The sequence below is a fragment of the Choristoneura fumiferana genome, chromosome 6 (genome assembly GCF_025370935.1).
Source record: "Choristoneura fumiferana chromosome 6, NRCan_CFum_1, whole genome shotgun sequence".
Classification (NCBI taxonomy): Eukaryota; Metazoa; Arthropoda; class Insecta; order Lepidoptera; family Tortricidae; genus Choristoneura; species Choristoneura fumiferana.
In genome coordinates, this window is record NC_133477.1 from 10,850,021 (window position 1) to 10,873,315 (window position 23,295).

Genomic DNA, 23,295 nt, shown 5'->3' on the forward strand with positions numbered 1-23,295 from the left:
ACAGTTTTGTCTTTCGGAAACTTTTGTCCTCCCTTTTTTTCCGAACAAAACGGGACTAAGCAACACTATGGTTGCTGGATATTTTTATGGTACGGTTTTAAGGTGAATTAAATATGATTTTAATCTTAGATGAATGATTGGTCTCGCGCGCTCGCTCGACTAGATACCGCGCTACCTAAAAACAAAAGGTTCGTGAATGCGGCAACTCAATATTGTAGTGTGCGTAAGAACGGTGTAAGACAATTTGCAAGGATGCTAGTGTGCGTGACGAATTGTGTTGCCAGCTGCTCCACTGTTACCCGAATTATTGGGAAAATAAATTATTCTGTGATCTATTAAGTTACTGGTTACAAAATGTATCTTGGGAAATACTTAGAAATTAAGAAGTAATTAAGAGTGAATGTTTGATATGTTTGTGTATAGGTTAGGCGTAGGTTTTTTCTTTAAAAAAATGGTAGGTATGATGTAGGTATATCAATGATCAGGCCTCACTTTTAATTGAAAAATATATATATTTAAGGACAGTCAATATTTACAAATTAGCCGTGGTGGCCTAGTGGTTTGACCTATCGCCTCTCAAGCAGAGGGTCGTGAGTTCGAACCCCGGCTCGCACCTCTGAGTTTTTCGAAATTCATGTGCGGAATTACATTTGAAATTTACCACGAGCTTTGCGGTGAAGGAAAACATCGTGAGGAAACCTGCACAAACCTGCGAAGCGATTCAATGGTGCGTGCGAAGTTCCCAATCCGCAACCGCGTGGGAACTATGGAGCCCTCTCGATCTGAGAGGAGGCCTGTGCCCAGCAGTGGACGTATTAGGGATGATGATGATGAATATTTACAAATTATTACGAAATTATGGACTGAGTCACCAACTAAGAAGTTTTGCGTACTTAAGATAACACTGCACCTATAGTTAAAGTAATATAATGTACAGGTTAATTAAGACAAAAAAATTTAAAAAATTGTTTACAAAATATACAACATAGGTAAATGCATACATGCATACTTACATACATAGCTTGAAAAACATGACTCTCCTTCGGGCTCGGGTCCGTTAACATTTCCGGCGTAGAAATACGAAAAAAAATTTTTTTCGTTCGCCGTAACTCCTAAGTAATCAGCTGATTGGCGACGTGAGACCAAACATTTTTAATTTTAAGATTCACCCCTTAGTTAAATAGTGTCGGGTAACAATTTATACACCTTCAGTGTATATATCACAAAGATAAATATTAAATACTATAGAACTAGGTTATGTACTTATATAAAATAATTACGTTAGATACTTAAATAAAATAAGTTATTAAAATTTATCATCATTTAATGATGATAACAATAAAATTCAATTTATTAAAATCTCAACCACGGGGAATTTGATTCTTATGTACGCGGCAACACAGAATGGCGTTTAGGGTTCATGTTATTTTATTTTGTAATTTCGAAATTATACGATATTTACTGATGGTATGTGATCCCAGTGTCCTTCTTATTTCTTGAAGTATTATTTTTAAACAGTTTCACTGCGAAAACTGGCATTTTACTTCAGTTTATGACCAAAATTTAACAAAAATTCGGTACATGCACCTTACGCACAGTTTGCAAGGCGACTGACGCCTCGGGCTCGGGTACGCCGAATTCGGCGTACTATTTGTTGCCGCATTTGACAAGTACGCCGGCGGTATCTAGTCGAGCGAGCGAGCGAGACCAATCATTCATCTAAGATTTTAATCTAAACTTTGTTTTAACGCCCGTAATAACAGACTCTGAAAGCCACACTTAAATACCTCACGCAACAGTGTCGCCATCTAGAAAGACAAAAAACGATAGCCTTCATTTCCCGCGAATGAACCAATCTGACAGATTTTTTGCCAAAGAGGATAAGAATTAAAAATTGTTTTTTATTCAAAATACTTGCACCTAGTGCGTACATTTTGGTGATATGTTTTTATTAACTTGTAATGTAATGTAACTAGTTACGTTTGTTCGCGTGGAATTAATATTTTAACTTAAATTTGAAGTGGATATCTTCAACCGATTGAGCTGAAATTTTGCATGCATGTATAAATCCGATCGAAAATACAAACTGTGACATGGATGCACAAAAAACCAGAAAAAGAGACCAGCGCTGGGAATCGAACCCAGGTCCTCAGCAGGTCTTCGCTATAGGTAGTTTCACGGGATACCCGTAAAAGTAACAAATTTGGAGTTGAAATAAAAAATACAAAAAAGACTCCAAAAAAACAATCATTTGAACCGATGACAATCTATTATGACGAGGCTGATCTATGATCAAAGATGTAGGCCATAGGAACTCAAAATAAAACGACACGACTGCATCGATTTTGGTCTCATTTGATTCGTCTTGACGACTACCTACTTTGGTAACCAGGGGCAATAAGTACCGCCAGCAAAAATGCTTGTAATAGATTTTTTTACAAAAAACTATTACTGAAACAGGAGGTGCGGAGGAGGAGGTGCGGAACCCTTCGTGCGCGAGTCGCTCGCACTCGCACTTGACCGATTTTTATTTCGTAATGGCTACGGAACCCAATTTTGGGCGTGTCCGACACGCTCTTGGCCAGTTTTTAACTAAGGAGATCGTTCAATTTATGTGTTTTTTGAATTTGGTTCCCTATTTGAAATATAAAATGTCTAATACTTCTTCTTTATCTTACTCTAATTAAAAAAATATATAAATTGCCTAATTTCTAACAAATAACAAGAACCTATGATGACATGCCTCGGATATTTAAAGAAGCTTCAAAAAAACATTATCCAATGATGGGTGACCGCCTGATTTCGACCGCCAAAAGGCGCGGTGAACGGTATTTTGGCCTCTATCACGGGTGAAGCGACGGTTTAATGAGGTTTGTTACTACTAATAGTACCTACCCGTAGGTAGTAAAGCGAGTGGCTAGTTTATTTTTTTGCCCCAGGGCCTTTGGCTACCTAGCTACACACGCACGACTCTACTGCCAAGGTAATAAGATAATGTTTAGATCATTATGAGCACCACAACCGCTCATACACTGTTGCTGCTGACTGTACCTATAAACGAGTAGAAAATAGTAGATTGATAACCAAGGGTGGAAAGTGACCCAGTTCACCCGAGTTAGACATTCTACTTTTCATTTCGACTCTGAGGAAAGTAAAATACTACACGCACATTTTATAAAAGAACCATATTAATAATCGGCGTTCAATCTTCAGCGTTATACATATATATAATATAAGCTCCTTGGTCACGTCACGACTTGCATCTAGATGGCCATGCCGAAACGTGAAAAAAAGAGTCTCAACTATGTGCTAAGTATCATGGCATTATGGCGGCCAGCAGAATGAAAGAATAATTTTAAATGTTTTTTTTTTATTCGACTGGATGGCAAACGAGCAAGTGGGTCTCCTGATGGTAAGAGATCACCACCGGGCGGTGGTCATAACATCTGCAACACCAGGGGTATTGCAGATGCGTTGCCAACCTAGAGGCCTAAAATGGAATACCTCAAGTGCCAGTAATTTCACCGGCATGATAATCGTAAGCAATAATGCTCCGGATTATCACGTCGTATATTATTGCGGGTACATTCCAAGTTGTACATTATTGGTTCCCATAAAAACTGTCGCGATGCACGATGATTTGGGTGTAGTTAATGTACACCTTGTTAATGCTTATGTGCACGAATTATCATGCCGTGCATTATCATTCCGTACCGAACTAGCAGGGAACCAATAATGTACGCGCATTAATGTACGACGTGATAATCCGAAGCATTAGGTATGTCTTCCGATTATCATGCCTTAGGATTTCCGTGATTGAAATAAATAAAAAAACCTAACGAGGGCCTACGAGCTACACTCTACGTGCTACGGGCGTGCGAGGGGCTACGCCTCGCTCGCACGCCCTCTCCCTTCAACTTCAACCGGCCGGGTCGGATCTGCTCCGACTATATCGATCTCGCTCGCTGCGCTCGCTCGATCCGCGGCGAAAAATGTCTATTCATTGAATCGATTGGATTCAGATTATCACGTCGTACATTATAACTACGTAGGTACATTACAGCGCGCAATATTTTGTACGCCTTGATAATGCGCGACCATGATAATGTACGGCATGATAATCGAAAGCAATAATGCTTCGGATTATCACGTCGTACATTATTGCGCGTACATTCCGAGTTGTACGTTATTGTTTCCCGATGATTTAAGATGTCAGAGTTGTCAGCTATAAAATTTACTACCAATGTCTGCAATTAATTTGTACTAATAAAATTTTGCTACAATGCCAAACCTAACATTACAACGGGTCAGGCTTTTCTAAATTTAAATTTAAATAAATTAAGGTAAAGGTATAAAATCAATATAAAATAAATATTAAAAGATTTTACAGCTGGAAACATTGCTATGCTATGTGTCATTTTGGATTAATGTTGCCTGTGTTGCCTCGTGTTGCCTGCTGTCATGAGTGTTTTTTATTGCTTTCATAAATACCAATTACAGTTTTATTTAATAAATCAAAACAATTCTTAACTTTACTCGCATATTTATGATTGTAATTTAAAATGTAGAAATTATTTATAATTGATAAACTCAAATGAAATTAATTGCTTAACCGCTTTTGCTGACAAATTGACAATGTTGCCAGTGCAAGAGAGAGCGTAAAAATAAATTAAATTCCTCATGTGCGTGTGTAGGTAGAATAGAATAGGTTCAATCTTAATTTCATAAATAATTTGTGAATTAAGAAAAGATTTGACTTTATTGATACGATATTCAATATTCATATTGAGGATAGTGCGTGAATATAGTCTGCAACATATTCCACCCAAGTTATCAGTGTTCACTTGAACACAGATCTGCGTCTGTCGCAATATGGCCGTCCTGTAATGATTCGGTGGTCAGTGATATTATTGTGATTTCATCTCCTACACATGAACAAAATGGAACTTCGAGTCGGTAATAAATACCGACTGGGTCGTAAGATCGGCTCAGGGTCTTTTGGAGACATTTACCTTGGTGAGTCTGGTGGTGGATAATTGTAAACAAAGAAAAACGGATGATTGAGGGCCAGCTGCGATTTTTTTTTGTTTCGAAATAACTAAGCGTTTCATTTTCTGTTAGAAACCTGGTTATCTTGAGGTCATCGCTAAAGCTTCCTTGTTAATACACTTTTCTTACATTAGTAAAGGTGTGATCCACTTGACGATGTTAAATCTATGCCCAGCTGAATCTCTTAAATCTGTTTTCCTTTTCTTCATGTACAGATTTACATAGATTGTTATTTAAACATGTAAACTGTACCTTAATGTGTTGAATGTAACAAGAAGACACTGTACTAAGTGACTACAAATTTCTAACTGGTTTCAGGAACCAACATTGTAACTAGAGAAGAGGTAGCTATCAAATTAGAATGCATCAAGACACGGCATCCACAGTTACACATAGAGAGCAAATTCTATAAACTAATGCAAGGAGGAAGTAAGTAAAAACAAATTTCTAACTATGAGTAATCATCAAATCAAAATCAGTCTTAACCATGTCATGTGATAATAAATTAGGTATGGTTAGTTCAGCGTTTTTGTTTTTTTTTTGTGTTACAATTCTGACACACTAATTTAGTATTTGTTTAATAGCCAGAACAGTTAATCAACTATCTAATTCTGTTGTCAAATAAGTATTACAAGATTTGACAAAACAGTTACCTGAGGCTGTATTGCCTAATGTTTCTGATGCTTGCTATCGCAATCAAATGACAGATTTCGCCTACAAAAACTGTCATTTGAATGCGATCACAAGCGTCAGAAACATTAGGCAATACAGCCTCAGGTTTGTTAGTTTTTTTTTTTATATTGGAGGACAATTTTGCGTTGCTTTTGCCATTGTACAATTAAAAATTTAAGAAAACGAAATAGATAGATTCCGACAACAGATTCCTAATTACCAGTACCAGGTAAATTCTCTCAATTAACTGAATCATCAGAATCTGTCAAAGTCAACTGAAATCAAGAAAACAGTGTGTATTGATAGACCTACTAAAAGACATTGTAAAATCTCAAAACCTGAATTGCTAAGTCTCAATGTATGAAATTTTGCATGAATAAATAACTGAGTGGGACACTCATACAGTCAACTTGTAACTTTTTTGAATTCCCATGAGGATTTAGAAAAAATCCTGAAATTTTTAATTTAACTACCTAATGATTCATCCCTGCGAAGCCATGAGTAGATTAGCAACTTTGTTTTTTTTTAATGGTTAATTATTAAGTACAGAAACTCATGATTTTTGTCCACAGTTGGCATTCCCGCTATCAAATGGTGTGGTTCAGAAGGTGACTACAATGTAATGGTAATGGAACTACTAGGTCCTTCCTTGGAAGACTTGTTTAACTTCTGCTCTCGTCGCTTCTCCCTCAAGACTGTTCTCCTGCTTGCTGACCAGCTGATTACTCGCATAGAGGATATACATTACAGAAATTTCATCCATAGGTAAGAACAACACCTTTAGAGGATGCTGCCAATTTACCTGTCTGTGTGAAGTCAATTCTTCTTTACTATACACAGTCATAGTCAACTCTACCAAAAATATAGTTCTAAATACAAGCACACTATAAATTTGGAATGGATGAAAAATTTAGAAACGCTTGAAACTTTTTATATCAATAGGAATAACCTTTCTAATAAACAGAAAATTATACAAGATTTTAAAGTAGCATCAATTAATTTTAAAAAATTAAAGAGTTTTCCTTACCGCCAAATTGCAACAGTCCGGTCGGATACCGGTTGTTCCATAGTCCAGGATAAAAAACATTAAAGAAGAATGTAAGTGTCTTTGACTCGATTGTTTTGACAGCAGGTGACACTTTTTACTGGGCGGAATAATACTGACATGGAAATACCGACCCTGTTTTTCATGTACATGCCCATAGAAACATGACATGAGCTTGAAACATGAAAAAAGGTTGGTATTTCCATGTCGGTATTATGCGAGCTTGTAAAAGAGTGTCACCTGTCAAAACGATTGAGTAAAGACACATAAATTCTTTTTAATGTTTTTTATTCTGGACTATGGAACAACCCGTAACCGACCGGATTGTCGTAATTTGGCGGTAAAGAAATCTTTCATTTTTAAAAATTAATTGATGCTACTTAAAAAATCTGATTTTTTTTTTTAATTAGAAAGGTTATTCCTCTTGATATAAAAAGTTTCAAGCGTTTCTAAAATTTTCATCCATTCCCTATTGTCTAGTCACCCTAAATCTTGTCTCTATGCACCCTAATATAACTTCATTCCATGTATGTAATTGTTGACTTTGGCCACAAAAGTAGTTTATTGTATGGAGAAAACCCGGTTTTCGGTTTTTCTCCATACATCAAAAACCGGTTTTGTATTCCCTACACAAAAGCCCTACTCCTTAAATTGTGTGTTTACTACTGTGTCTGTTTGCACACTATCTGAAATGAATTATGTACAACTTCCAGCCTGTACCTACTGGGTAAAGTAATTTTAATCTTGAAGGTGACTATAATATGTTTGAAATTATCTCTAGGAATAGTAATGCATTGATGCAAGTTGCAGGTCAAGTCACCCTTGAGGTCTACTGATAATTTGATTTCCTACTCTGATCAATCATAATTGACTGGTTTTACAGTCATGTATAGTCAAGGTAAATAAATACGAGGGCTGTTTGAAAAGTACCCGGTTATGGAAAGAAAACACATTTTTTTTTGTGCATGCATTTATTTTTCTACATAGTCACCTTTTAACTCTATACATTTGTTCCACATATACTCAAGCTTCATTAAACCATCCAAAAAGTATGATTTTGGAAAGTCATTAAAATAGGCCTCTGTGGCGGCAATGACTTCGTCATTTGATCCAAATCGCTTACCACCGAGCCATTTTTTTAGGTTGGGAAACAAAAAGAAATCGCATGGGGCCAAATCTGGAGAATACAGGGGGGGTGAGGCAATAGTTCGTAGCGTAACTGTGCTAATTTAGCCGTCACAACTCTGGACGAATGAGCCGGGGCGTTGTCGTGATGAAACAATACTTTTTTCTTTTTTAAATGGGGTTGTTTGTCCTACAACACGGCATCCAAAAACAAGAATATAATTACAGACCGATACTATTCTTTCTGCATTTTAACAATTTTAAGTTCACGCTTTCACTAAATCGCTGTCAAATGAGAAAAAAATTAAAAAAATTAAAATTTTCCCACCTTTGAAAAATGGCTTAAAAAGGTGGTATACTTATTTTCCGCCAGTGATATTAATATATTTAGAAAACGGGTACTTATCAAACAGCCCTCGTATATGTATGTTACAAAGATGTTAATACATCTTTATGCCACTAACTAACCATAATATCAATGTTATATTTGATGCTATGGCTGTATTGATATTTATGCCCTCGACTGTACACCTCTTACTGTTTTGTCTGAATACTCAAAGTATTGGCCTTACAATGCTGATTGCATTTGTGTTAAGAATCTATTCATTCACTGAATGTAAAAAAAAAACATACAGAATCATATATGGGCATGAGATGAAATCCAACAATAATAGTCTGTTATTGTTATTGATAGATTGCTGAGATCTGGATCTTTGTTTGATTTGTGTGCGATTAGAACCACATTTGTTATATATTTCTATCCAACTGTATTAGATGGTGGATAGAGATGGCGAATGTGATTATACTGACTGGTAGATAATTTGATAATCAAGACTAGTACATTCTTAGCGAGTGCTCCCTGAGTTTGGTTTTTTACTTTTTATCTCAGATTTAGCAAACAATGTGAATGAGTGATACCTTAAAAGAAAGAACAATAAACAGGCATGTTTTTGAAAATGTTTGAACAATAAAACAATAAATTTGATAATTATAAAGCCGAGTTTAGACTTGCAAGAAAAGTCGTGCAAGTTGCATTACATTGCGAGGCCGTAAAGCCAATGCGTTTGTAGTGGTTAATCGAGCGCCGCAATGTAATGCAACTTGCACGATTTTTCTTGCAAGTCTAAACTCGGCTTTAGACAATAAGGGCATTGAATACTTGTTGAATGTTATGATGACACATAACTGCTGTCAGTTAATGCTTTTGGACATATTAGATATAACCTACCTACCTGGAAAAAAATGATCTAATATACCAAAGTAACACTGGTTATAACAACCAGCTGGTTGTTACACAGTTGGGTCAATCAACTTTATTACCCACACTAATCTGTCCACGACATTTTTCAAACAATTGCAGATTTTTGTAAGTAAACATGTTTTTTCTGTAATTTAATAGATGGTGTACATGAATACATGCCATCCTACGTAAGTTCAACCTATAAAACCGTGAAATATCTTGTTGGAAGTACGATTTTTTGGTAACGCAGGAAACAATTTTGGTAACGCAGGAGACGCCCAAATAGTTGATTGGCCCAGTTGTGTCTAACAACCACATATTGATGCCCCTTGGATGTTGTTATGAACAGTTTTAACTGTAGTAATGGTTCTGTCTGTTCTTATTAGTGTTCTCTATGTAGTTACTTTTGATGGAACTAAAATTAATATTCTTCTTTCAGAGACATCAAACCAGATAATTTTCTGATGGGACTAGGTAAAAAAGGGAATTTAGTGTACATAATAGATTTCGGATTAGCAAAGAAGTACAAAGATCCACGCACTCTACAACATATTCCCTACAGAGAAAACAAGAATTTAACAGGTATTTTTTTGTTACTAATTTTTCCTCGTTAAGTAAATAACAACAGGATGTATGTTTCAGGGATGTTGTGGATATGGAATTTTGGATTATAGGAATAATATTAATTCAGTTTTGGATATGGTTATGGATATGAAATTATTTCGGATTATTTAATAGTTTCGGATTAAATAGTCTAAAGAAAAAAACAGACTAAAAAAGTTTTGGGTACTGATATATAACTCCATAACATCCTTGGCATGTTTCCTTTGGAACAAATTTATCAAAGATTAGAATGACACAGAATTAGTAAGAGAGGCAAGAAATTTATTTTCAGAAGGGTCATGTTAAACTGAGATCAAATAGACTGTTAGATATGATAAAACAGTATCACTAACATCTCTTTGACAACAATCAATCATCAGATCTTAAATGGCACTGGCACGGCACCCATTCATAGCACATTTGCATTTATTCCAGATATAAAATATGCATTCTTTTCACTATCTCATTATAAAGAGACTAGCTGTTGCCCGCGACTCCATCCGCGTAGAAGTATGAATAATAGTTTACGTCCTATTGTCAGACCTACCGAATATACACAAAAAAAAACATAAAAATCGGTCTAACCTTTTCGGAGGACTTTGGTTATAAACACTGTGACAAGAATTTTATAAAATAGAAGATATGTGATTTTCGTTTGTTAACATTCACCAGAAGACTGAACTTTATGTAATACCTTTAAACGAGCAATTATTGTATATAATATATCCAATGATTTAGATGAAATTTGCTATGTAGGGGTTTCCAGGGATCAAAAATCGATCTTGCTGGGTCTTATCTCTGGCAAAATGCTTGTTATCGAGTTTGAGCCCGAGCAAATCTCGGTCGCCCAGGTATTTCCAATTATAAAATGTTGAAGAAATGTATATTAAAAAAAAACGTCACCATCACAGGTACCGCGAGGTATGCATCTATAAATACCCACCTGGGCATCGAACAGTCTCGGCGCGACGATTTGGAGTCCCTGGGTTACGTGCTCATGTACTTTAACCGCGGCAGCCTGCCTTGGCAGGGACTCAAGGCCGCCACCAAGCGGCAGAAATATGAGAGAATATCCGAGAAGAAACTCTCCACGCCTTTTGATGAACTATGTAAAGTAAGTTACTAGATACATACTGACTAGCAAGACAGTGGCATGAATCATCACCATAGCATCAGTTTCGGAATACCTGACAAGTCCTCTTTAATAACGAAAAACAACAAATTAAAGTAGTACTTTTGTCGCAAGTGTTGTCAGCTTTCCGTCCTTAAATTAATTATGATAAGTATGTCTGGAATGGCGACAGTTACCAGAAACTACTTATAGCACTACTCTGTTAAGTACTGAATTGGCAGATTATTAAATATTCAGTCTTGGGAATCTTTTAACTTTACCAACTGGTAACCATAATGATTGTTTCCTCAAGCAGTCTTTGCTGAATACAGCCTAACAAGCGAGCATAAATGTTGTGGTTAACGTCAGATTTAGGAGCACAGACTACTTTATACCTTATCTCTGTATCTTTTTCTACTGCTAATTCCTATTTTTGTATTTTGGTTGATGGTGACATCCGTTAAGGCGTTTACACAATATGCCCTAACTACCCGTGCTTTGTCCGCTTGTTGCGTGGCGTTGTTGACGACATGACGGCATAGTGTGTAGGAAGGAACCTTTAACAGAGTTGAATGCACACTGTGTTACTTGATGTAAGTAACCATTGTAATTTGATTCCACAGAACCACCCAATCGAGTTCCAGCTGTACCTAAAGTACTGCCGGCGACTGCGGTTCGAAGAGCGGCCCGACTACAGCCACCTGCGCCAACTGTTCCGCACGCTCTTCCACCGGCAGGGCTTCACCTATGACTACGTCTTCGACTGGAACATGCTCAAGTTTGGTATGTAACTCCTAACATCCATATAGTAGAATTGACATTATTGGTCATTGGCATGCAAAGTTTACTAAGGATTGGCATTATAGCACCTACGAAACGCCAGTGTTGCCACGCGTGGCGCGCTTCACAGTCTGAGATCTGGACGCGGAAAAAACGATTGTCAATTGTCAGTTTGGTAAAAGTCTGGCCCGAGTCAACAGTCTCAGGAACTGTTACGCGTTTCTTTATTATTAACTAGGCTTTTCTTTACCTTACTGTGCATCGTTTTGATGATAGCATTACTAACATTTCAGTGAGTGCCGTATTGTTTTAGTTTTATGTTGACCACAATAGTCTTTTGTTAGTTCTGCAAAAATAGTTTTATTCACTACCCAAATCCCACTTGTTTGCTCACGCCTCACATTAATAATGTCCAGAGCGGATCCCCACTAAGTTTTATCTTCCGAAATATACCTATATATATTCTATATTCCTAGAGGATATCCCTGCGCAATCCCATCCGTCGTGTTCCGGTCACGTGGCTGGTGACGTGGGGTAGAGGGGATCGTAGAGGTGGGAGAACCGGAGCTGGCACGAGACTGCTCGCCCGGCGGGACTTCACTTTTTCGCTGCTGTTTCAACTGATCTGGCGTGTCGCCTAGTGCATTCAGATTTTGTAATTTTTTAAATATAAATAACGGTTGATTATCAAATGTAGTTTCTTTTATCACATCAATTATTTAGCTGTTTGTTAAGAATATATTTAGTTTCAATATGAGGTAGCTAGGTAGCAATTTGAAGTTTAGCTTAAGTTACTGATATAGGGTCACTCGAAAATACTCGGAATCGAATATACAAATCCCGTTTTTTCTCTATTTCGTGGGAATTTCCAAAAATCCTTCATTATTTGATGCCTACATTGTATAGGTAAGGTATATATTTGCAAAATTTCAAGTCTCTAGGTGCAGCGTTTTGGGCCGTGCGTTGATACATCAAGAGTCAGTTAGTCAGTTTATCATTTTATATTTTTATATAGATTTTCTCGAAAACGGTAAACATTTGGACTAAAGAAAATTTGTTTAAAAAAATTCTAAATGACCTCCTCATTCATCCCGTAAAGTATTAACGATAACCTTAATTTCACCCTGTTTTTTATTACATTAATTTGACAAAAACTTTTTATTAAGAAAGTCAGCACAAGCACATAAGGTGTCCACACTTTATAAAATAAATGTAATGTAATGATTAATGTAATTTTTAAAAGCCTGAAAGATACCCTAGTTATGTTAGTGCAGCATAAATCAGTGTATTCACTAGTTTTAATTTCATATTTATTTCATATTGTGTTTTATGTTTCTTATTTCAAACTGACCACTCACCACACCACACCACCAGGTGATATCATACCACAAAAGTTACAAGTGCTGCAATTGTCGATATGAACCCTCTTAAAATTTTTGTGGTACGGGGGCCAACTTGACCCATCTCATCTGATGGTAAGTGCCAATAGGGCTAAAGATGTAGCTCGCTGGATTCACTCTGGCCTTGAATAGCCTTAAAGTATACAGAGAGAGATTATAATCACTAATTCCTGAGGTCATAACGAGTTATAAATGTTGTATAAACCTAGGTCAAATTATGCTTTTCAACTTTTTCCATAGGTACACAATAAATACATCATATTTGCTTCTCCAGTAAAACATGCCTTTAGGACAAGCTGGCAACGTTTGTGCTATCTCTTTATTGTACAAAAGACAATGTAATATGATTTTCTTCTTTTGTGCAAAGATTATTGAAATCACATTCTGATTCTTCGAAATTTGAATAAATCAGAACACAAAACACGAATAGTAAATGTGCCGTCTCTATCCCAGTTTTGCAAGAAAAGTTGAGGCACAAATCGATTCAAGGTTTTGTATAAATTAATTTAATTTAATTTTTGTATTTATCCGGATAAACGGACAACGGACGGAAGCGAATAACATTCCTTAGCAGTTTTAGTTTCGTGTTTTATTTTGAAAAAAAAATGGTATCTTAGTGTATGTTATAATTAATTTGTATGTCAATATTTTCAGGAGGCCAGCGTGGCAACTACCAGGCGGGAACCAATGACCGCACGCTCCGTCGCCACGAGCCCCCTCAGGAACCAGAAACCAGTGAGTATAAATACTCTGCTATGATACGATTTTTTTTCTCGGGACAAAACATACACTATTTGCTCACTTGTTACCCAAATCAATTGATTTACCTGGGGGTACGGCAGTGCTCCCGCTAATTCACCGCAAGGCAAACTGACGGACTATCTGTTGTCGAACTATTTCTTCTACTTTAAGCATAAAAAAATCGAGAAGTAAATATTTTCGAAGTGCGATCGTGAAAATTGACTATTAAATTTGTGATAGGTTTTTTTTTAAAGTTGTTTCTTCTAATTATCGCTTAATCTGTTCTATCTCAGAAGAAATCCGACGATTGGAAAACAATAGGCTTCAACTCAATGGTAGACAACTGGTTGATATCGACTTAATACTCGCAGGTGTGGTTAGTGTACGACCTCGTATTTGTCGATATGAAACGAAATTAATGAAATGATGATTTACAACCTGATAATTCAAATATTACGGCAAAAATATTATGAGGGATCGAATTATCAGGTAGGACGTACATTATCATCATTAATTCCGGATCGACAAATACAGAACGTGCTTTGACCGCATCTAAACCCGCAATGCCCAATGTTGTTGGGGCGTAGAGTAATGACGTTATATTGCAATGGTTGCAGCGGCGGGCGCAGCGGGGCAACCCAGCACGACCGTGGCGGCAATCTCGGAGTGGCGGTGAGGAGCGCCGCCCCCGCGCCCGCGCCTCCGCCCGCGCCCCGGCGACCGCCCGCGCCCCGGGGACCGCTCGCAGCCCCGCTACATCCTTATGACGGCGTAACCGCTCCGCCACCCCTCGCCCCTCTCGCCCCCTGCTCCAGCCACGGTCGCCGACACGAGCCCCGGGAGGAATTGACTCGGCGTGAGCGTCCTCCGACGCTCTGTCGGAATGCAGATTTTATATTAAAGTAAGATTTTATATGCATTCACGTTATATATTGTAAATTATTAAAATTAAGACGAGTGAGTTGCGGATTATTTTAAAAAACGTGTCGTCGTTCTGTATGTCTCATTTTAGTATAGCTATTTAGGCCTACCCATGTGCATCCATTATATTCTATGCTCAGTTATATCATAGTTGGTAAGACGAATTGGATCAAATATTTACCAGATAAATGGGCCCTGGATATACGATTGTGCATTTTTATTGGTAATTTACAGTTGAAATCCTTGTTTGTTCGACACATGTGATGTGCGCTTTTTAGACATTGTCGCAGAATATTTTTAAAATCTACCTTGATAATATTTTTCCTTGTAAAAAGAACAAGTTCTTTAAGTATTATTGTGCAATATGGTAAGGTTTTTTTGAGAATTTGTATTTTTAGTTCTATGGGACTATGCATCCGTGTTTAATAGTCCGCTTTCTAGGATGAACTATTTCATTTTGTGTTATTAGATATATCGCAGTAGTCTCGTTGCTTACTAAAATTTTCAACGGGATTAAGAACATACAACCTTCATTGGTGAAACAATTTTGCTTCTCCGATGTATCTGATGGGTTCTATTCAAATGCCTGCCCGGAAGTGTGGTCGTTCTTGAGAGCCAACCGTTAAATTGAGGGTGAATGAGTTTCCATTATGCGGTACTTAGTTTGAGCTTGTCTTCCATATTTATTTATTTGTATTCTTACTTTGGATCTACTAACCAATTGAACTGAGTGAGTTTCCAGTGTGCAGGTTTTGCCCTAATTTTCCAATCAATTTGTCTATAGTTGATAAATATCCACCACTGCCATAGCTTAACTTCGTAACTTTCCGTTCAGATAATTTTTTTTTGACTAACATATCTTCCAATATGAAAGTCATTTGGGAGTAGTTTTTTTTTGGCTAAAATACAATGCTTCTATTTTACCATTAGCTAACCATTCATTTTCGTCCGGGCTTTTTTTTTTTTTTTTCAATTTTAGCTGTTACATTTAGCACTTCATGGCAAGTAAATAATAGGAAATAATTTCTAGTTGATGACTTAAGCTTAGTCTTTATGAAATACAAAGAAGAATCGGCTACAGCTAAAATACGAATGTTGTCAATATTTATTGGTAAAATAGAAATACTGTTCACTTGCATCATTACGGCTTGTGACACTGATACGTATTATGATGCCAGTTAAGATGCAATGAGGATAACCTCACTGCCTACAGACTAATGATAATGATACAAGTATTTTCCACGCTACATCATTAATGCAGTAAATTAAAGACGAGAATCAAGCAAAGTGGTCCTGTTTTATAATAATCATTCACTTGTGCTCATTCTTATGCTAGGTTTTATATACATTCGATATTGATGTTGCAAAAGTTCAAGTTCAAAGTTACCTATGTTATCTTATTTTAGTTTGCCTTTCTCATACGATAACAAGCGTATTCAGTTACTACTCCTTTAATATTATGAAAAAAAAAATCATCAATCGTCAATATGAATTTTCATACAAATTCAGATATTTTTAATCTCAAACAAATAATTAGAAACCTCTATGAGTAAGACAATGTAACAAAAACATTTATTAGCCGACAACATGTTCAATAATTACTAGACTTAAGGAAAAACATACCAGAATTTAATATTCTATTGCCGTATTAAATTCAAGGAAGGTCTAAATCTGTGATCTCATGTAAACAACCAAAATTATCATTTTGCTTTATCTGCTTGCACATGTATGGGTTACCAAATCTATGTTTGTATTTTAAATAAATAAAAATAGGTTCTTGTCTTTAACTATGCTTCTTGTCTCGGATATTTGTATGTAGAATTTGTTTCCAAGACCAAGACCAGTAATACTTATTTTAGAGTATACATAAAAATAACACTACCATAGTGACCCACACCGTAAGCATTTTGCGCGCTCATACCAGTCTTACGCCTTCAATTATCAGAGGTCTTATTGTTAAATTCACAATCGTTTTCACCACTTCTTTCTGCCACACGTTATAAGAAGAGGGTAGAAATAGATGGTGAACGCGATCGCGAACGTTAGCGCGTTAAGCAGCGTTTCCACCAATTGACAAGATTTCATTTTTTTAACATCTGTTAATTACTACAGGAATCGAAAGAGTTTTGCCTCCTGAACATGGGAAAGTATTTATTATAATTGATTACTCCATATAAAAAAAAAATACAAAAAATTTAAAAAATGTCTGAATTTGCCAACACTACCACAGAATAGATATGTTTCCTTTGCCTTTATCACCAGAAAAAAGAGCTGTCATGATTTTGATATTGTCTCTATGCAACGTCTACGTCAGATTTACGTGATCTTTTTTTTAAGAGACTAGACAAAAGTAATGGATCTATTGTGTCGTAGTTTTGGGGTTATGCCCTTTTAGAATAAGCACATCTTAAAAAAATTGTAATAAATTAGTTAATTGTAATAAATTAGTTAATTAGTGGGAACTATGGCCCAAGCCCTCTTGTTCTGAGAGGAGGCCTGTGCCCAGCAGTGGGACGTATATAGGCTGGGATGATGATGAAATTAGTTAATAGTTGTAGCGAAATTTTAAAAATATCAGCGTTTTTCTTTTTCCAAACAGAATACAGAGATCGAATCAAATTATAGTCTTAGAAATATGAAATCTTGTCAATAATGTGCGAGGATGTGTTGCGAGGGATGTGTTTTTCATTAACCAATAGAAACGCTTCGTTTACACATCCTCGCACAGCACATCTCTGGTGGAAACAGCTGAGCGGAGCAAGGCGAGGTAAATTAAGGGTTTCTATTGGTAAATGAAAAACATATTCCTCGCAACACATCCTCGCACATCTCTGGTGGAAACGCTGCTTCAGACAATATTACTACTACTACAATACTACTTCGGGTCTTAGTTGCAGCGAATACTCGTACTAGTCGTTACGCGTCTAGTCGTAATGACGACTTTCCTATTTATTTCGAAACACTCGCTCATGCAATTCATTACGTTGAGTAGTTACTCAAAAACATGTAAACATGAATGTAGTAGGTATAATCAAATTATTTTTTTCACTAAGGGCTACAATTTTAACGCAATATTTTGAGTTATGACTATGTAGCGTTTTCAGTGCGGTCGACGAACATGTAAATATATTATAATAAATATCATAGGAACTGTGTGTTAAAGTGTATGAATTTCTCAGTATGTTGGGTGGGACACAAAGCTATACAGCAAAGACGAGTGTATCCAGATGGAATAAACTCTTATTTGACTGAGAATTAGGTTCAATTTTGTGTAAATATTTTATTTAGTCAAGAGTTGTATTGGGTTTAAAAAACATTCAATTTCAAGATATTATGATTAGTTTTTTAAGTAATTATAATAGTGGATATCTCAAAATTGAGCACTTGAGTCTCTAATCGGAATCACTTATGTTTTTATTTTATATCACATTATCATTTGCTTGTATGACTTTTTTCACTTGACAGGGTAAATAGCATTTGGTAAACAATGTCTTTGAGAAGAAACATTAACAATTTTCACTGCCAAAAAAAAACAGAAAATTATTTGGTTGCGTTGATAAAAATATATTGTGCCACTTCGTTTCAAAACACATACTTATTTCAAAGTAATTTCGAATCCAATGGAATTAAACAATCGTGTAAACAAAGCAATTTTTCACGATTACTCTGTAGAGTTACTTACATTTGAATACCAATCCTCATCATATTCACATCTCAATGAACCCACCACTGTTTTTAACAATCATTGTATCATAAAATAATTGCGTAAATATGTTTATTTTATAGAATTAATTGGAAGACGAAAATTCGTTATATTTGTCAAATTGACATGATCATTTTTTACTCACCGAAGTCTAATTAGTCTCTGGATTTTAGTGCTGTACCTACAAAATTAATTATTTGATTGAACCAACCTTTTTTCTAAGAATTACCATTCCTGAGATATCGCGATTCTAAAAGTTGGAGGAGTCACGTTCTACATGATAGCACATATATGCCACATATACAGGATGACTGGTAATTTCGAGTAATAGCATTTGTCAATAATCAATAGGTTCATAGCAAATTGGCTTTCTCTTTCTGTATGTGGTGTATACCGCATTCAGGACGGCTGGTGTACCTCCACATTGTAATAACTTCATGTATGGTCTGCTACGAGTCTTTAAAGTAGGAACTAAGTACGTTTTGAGTAATTTTTTTTTATTTATATACTTGTATATTTATATTTTTAATGGTACACCCGGGCCATTGGACAGAACTCAAAAGCTATTTATTAAAAAAATGAAGCGATTATATATAAATAAACTTCTATGTTCATTTCGCTATTATTTTATCATAACTATAAACATACAAATAACGTATTGCTCCTCTCCTCTCATCCACTCAAAGGTTGACTGGTAGAGATCCCTTAAAGGGATAAGTCCGCCTTTGTACAAGTATCTTAAAGTTTGTCAGTAATGTTTTGTTAATTTTCTTTTGTATAATAAAGAGTTTACATACATACATACATACAAATAATAAATACTTAAATAATGAAATATAAATAAATTTAAAATAATTATTCACTGCTGATTGAAGCATCTTAAATTGCATTCACATCACTAGGGCCATAGACAAGTCGGTGTCAATGTCAGATACCACATTTGTTTACCAGATTGCTTAATTCCATTGGATTCAAGTATACACTTACACATCAGCGAATGAAATAAGTTTGTACAGTCCGCGGGCGCAAGTTTCAACTTTGCAAAGCCATTATCCAGCGTGTCATTTTGTTGATATGTATATCTTTGGTATGTTATAATCTCAGAATTTTAGTTGTCTGGTACTCAAGTACGACGTCGTAACTTCATTATTATATTAGATCATTTGAGAGATCCATTTAAGTTTTTATGATATTGTGTTGCTGATTCTTATGAACTTGGTTAATGGATGTTAGCTCAGAACATTTGTTGTACAATAATTGGCAAGGGCATCGGGACCGCGGCGAGACGAGGTGCGGAGACCCTCGCGTCGCTCGGGCTCGTCAGCAAACGATAGTGTACGCTCTTACAGACGAAAGACTTGGACTTAATTTTGTATATAATAATATAAGGTACTTAGATAAGCTGACACACTGTTTTTTACAATATCTTAGGTAATAGAGGTAAATACATAATTGTTGTAGCGATAATTAATGCCTTTCAAATTATTTTGCTGTTATTGTATACATACCTTTGATTGCGTCTAATTCTGTGTAGTTGCCTGTTACGTACTGCATGTAAACGTTACTGATTTATATTCGTTATTATAAATATATGAGCGCTCGTTACAGCCGAAGCGTGCAGAGTAACTTCAACATTGGAACCAAATGATGGCCGTTGTATATATGAAGCAAAATTAGTCGAGACGACGTAAGCGTGCCGCAATGTCGCTATTTCTTGGATAGACGGCCGCGACAGGAAGGTATTTTATACCAACGTCTTTATTCTGGCATCAGGATGCCTGTGTGCGCATTATTTTATAATGGTGTGCCAATACAATGGGACCTATATAGTATTGACGCATTTTAATACAGCGTATTTACGAATACGCCTCAACAAATAGTTTGAACTTTAACTGAATAATCTTTAAACTAATTAAAACTAATATCCACAAATTTATATTTCATGTAGTATCCGTTTTTCATTTATATGATATGTATAATGTGGTGTATTTTTTCTTTATAAATACATAAATTATGCTAGCCTGTATAGCTTAGCATATGCATTACATATACCTATATAAATTGTTATGCTTGCATTGTTTCTAATGTCCAGTATGTATTAATTCATTTGGCACAATAAACAGTAAATAATAACAAGATGGTTTCATTGAAGCCGGGAAGCACTACGTGGCTAAGAACCCTCCGTCGACGGGCAGCTGTACTCCGCTGACCATGCCTGCGCCGGCGCCGAGAAGAAACGTTACGGCGTTTACCACGTCCTCCACCTCCCCAAACCTACAAAACACGATTTCAACTTACACTATGCTCACTGCTGTAAATACAGTGATTGTTCAAGTTTTCTTTTACGGCAATCCTTACTAATACTAAACTCTGCGCAGGAGGCGACACTAGCACAAACCTGACGTGACGTGACATCAGTTCTCCACCAGTTCTCTTTAAAGTTAGTGGCTATTTAATATTAGTAACAAAATCCATACTAATATTATAAATGCGAAAGTGTGTTTGTGTGTTTGTCCGTCTTTCAAGCCGTAACGGACCGACGGATCGACGTGATTTTTGGCATAGAGATAGTTTATGGGCCCGAGAGTGACATAGGCTACTTTTTATCCCGGAAAAATGCACAGTTCCCGAGGGAACAGCGCGCGAAAACCGAATACCACGCGGGCGGAGCCGCGGGCAAAAGGTAGTAACAATATATTTACGTCGATTCTAACGGTAGAGCTGAGTTTCCAAAATTTTAATTGAAATAAAGTTATGGCATCCTACGGACACTTAAAGGTTTGTGCTTGTGCTGCATTCTGACGGCAGAACATTTATTGAAGTCATATTCCCTATTGCGAAAATAACAGTCTGTCCCCGTGTATGTCTGTTACTTCTTCAGGTTTAAACGGCTGGACCGATTGCGACGAAATTTGGTATGGACGGAGTGTGGAGATAGTATGAGCCCCTGAGAACAGGACGTAAGATAGTTCTAGGTAGACGAAGCGGTGGGCAACGCTTGTACTTTATATTGGATGTCCGGTAAATATAGTACCTATGACCAACAACTAGCAACGTGCCCCGTGGCAAATATGAAGTAATCGCCATTGACTTTTAAAGTTGCACCCGTGCGAAGCTGGCGCGGGGTCGCAAGAATAGTAACTAGTCTATGATATAGCAGTAGGTAATCTTTGGAATCACTTGGAAGTACTTTAGTACAAATACTCTCTGGTACTTATAATCTGGTGATAATAGTAATAATTAGTTACCTTCCTAAAGGAATTTTAGACAGCATTTTCCCTGCCTTGACGGGGTCTGCCCACACTTGGCGCCCAAGCTCTGACATGACGGCTGTGGGGTTGACGGCATTTACGCGGATGCCGTGAGGCCCTAGCTCCAGAGCCATCGCTCGCGTCATCGAGTCAATGGCACTTTTTGACGCGCAGTATGCGACGTGGTCCTTGAGCGCTGCCTGTAAATTTATATGGCCTGCTACAGTTACTGCTACAGTGGGAACTACAGCTCAAATTCTCCCATACTAAGAGGCCATGTGCCGCATAAGGACACAGGCTGGAGACCACGACGGAATTGTTGATATAAGGTACAAGGTTGATTATCTGTACTTAAAGCATTCCCTGCCGAGAACGTAAATGTGCTTTCGTTGCTTTCTTCTGTTGGCGTTGGGCGCTGATCGTTTAGCAGTCATTTGCATATAAATGTGCGCTTGTCGTACTCGATGAAGAGTTGAGTTCTGTCCGACAACCGGCAGTGAATACTTAGGTATGGGTTTATAAGTATTCAAGATTGAGTTGCACTACGTTATTTTTACATTATAACTGTAACCAGTATTAAATCAGCCATTAAATCCCTTTAATTTGACTAAAACCTGACTCTACCTTTGATGCTTGTGAAGAGATGTTGACTATAGAACCCTTGATTCCATGCTTTATCATTTTTTGCGCTACGATCTGACTAACGTTGAGGGCAGCTCGAACATTTATCGAAATGGTTCTGTAATAAAAAAGAACGTGAAGAAAAATGTTTTGTCCCTTCTAGGTTAGTAGGTATTAGTCAAGTATCAGTTAAACAAAAAACGAAAACTCACTGATCGAAATTTGTCTGTGTGCATTCCAGAAAAGGTTCAATAATAGCGACCCCCGCATTATTGACCAAGCCGTCGAAAACACCAAGAGAGTCAACTGTCTTCCTTGTCGAGTCCCAGTCACGTAGATCGACGCAGGCTGTTTCAATCGTAGGGTATTCTGCTTGGAGCCTTTGCAGGTCTTCGAGCTGATTTGAAATAGTGACAACATTGGCCCCTTGTCGCCATAGTTCAAGGACGATGCCTTTACCGATCCCTACGAATTAGAAATGCCAAAACTAATCAACACAAGAAATAAGATAGAGTACCTAATAATTAAAATAGGTAGTCCTGTGTCTTGTGGCAGTAGGTAGGTAACTATTTTGTTTTACATCTTAGTTACAGGGCCCTATTACGAAGGTAAGATAAAAACTTCGATTTTCGACAATCGTAGTACCTAGCCCCCCAAAACGAATTCTCGGGGCTCCTTTTCATCTATTTGAAAATGATCCATCAGCATATTTTCACTATGAAACATGTTTAATATCTTTTGTGTGTGGGGGGGCCCTATAGGCAGTTGCCTATTCTGCCTAATGATTAATCCAGCCCTGCCCCCAAGCATTGCCGTCAAAGCAGCAAAATAAATAGATAAATCAGGCGTCAACAAGAAGAGGAAAAAGTACCTTGGGAACCGCCAGTCACGAGTATTCTCCTTCCTTTGAACGAATCCATTGTTCAAGCCTGTAAGTAACGTAATCGACTGCTCATGTCATAACAAATTATTCTTTTTATCAGGTTCAAAATATAAGCAGCATCATTATCTGAGGTCAATTCATTGAACCATA

At 36.9% G+C, this 23,295-nt stretch overlaps 2 protein-coding genes across 3 annotated transcripts; one reads left to right on the forward strand and one right to left on the reverse strand.

The window, feature by feature from the left end:
• The first annotated feature begins 4,656 nt into the window (after positions 1 to 4,656).
• Positions 4,657 to 19,004, forward strand: dco (discs overgrown casein kinase 1). 2 transcript variants are annotated; one of them, XM_074089172.1, is made up of 8 exons: positions 4,657 to 5,016; positions 5,368 to 5,478; positions 6,294 to 6,486; positions 9,571 to 9,713; positions 10,646 to 10,848; positions 11,469 to 11,628; positions 13,680 to 13,760; positions 14,384 to 19,004. In XM_074089172.1, exons 1-8 carry the CDS (start codon positions 4,932 to 4,934, stop codon positions 14,440 to 14,442), a joined length of 1,035 nt encoding a protein of 344 aa, XP_073945273.1. In that variant the 5' UTR covers positions 4,657 to 4,931; the 3' UTR covers positions 14,443 to 19,004. The 2 variants fall into 2 exon arrangements, with proteins under 2 accessions (XP_073945273.1, XP_073945274.1); XM_074089173.1 differs by lacking the exons at positions 13,680 to 13,760; positions 14,384 to 19,004 and adding an exon at positions 12,102 to 12,757.
• A 1,305-nt stretch (positions 19,005 to 20,309) lies between these two features.
• On the reverse strand, positions 20,310 to 23,208 carry LOC141429030 (L-xylulose reductase-like). The gene is made up of 5 exons (XM_074089174.1): positions 23,134 to 23,208; positions 22,475 to 22,727; positions 22,266 to 22,380; positions 21,639 to 21,841; positions 20,310 to 20,664 (listed from the first exon to the last, which is right to left on the reverse strand). Exons 1-5 carry the CDS (start codon positions 23,180 to 23,182, stop codon positions 20,553 to 20,555), a joined length of 732 nt encoding a protein of 243 aa, XP_073945275.1. The 5' UTR covers positions 23,183 to 23,208; the 3' UTR covers positions 20,310 to 20,552.
• Between the last annotated feature and the right edge of the window lie 87 nt (positions 23,209 to 23,295).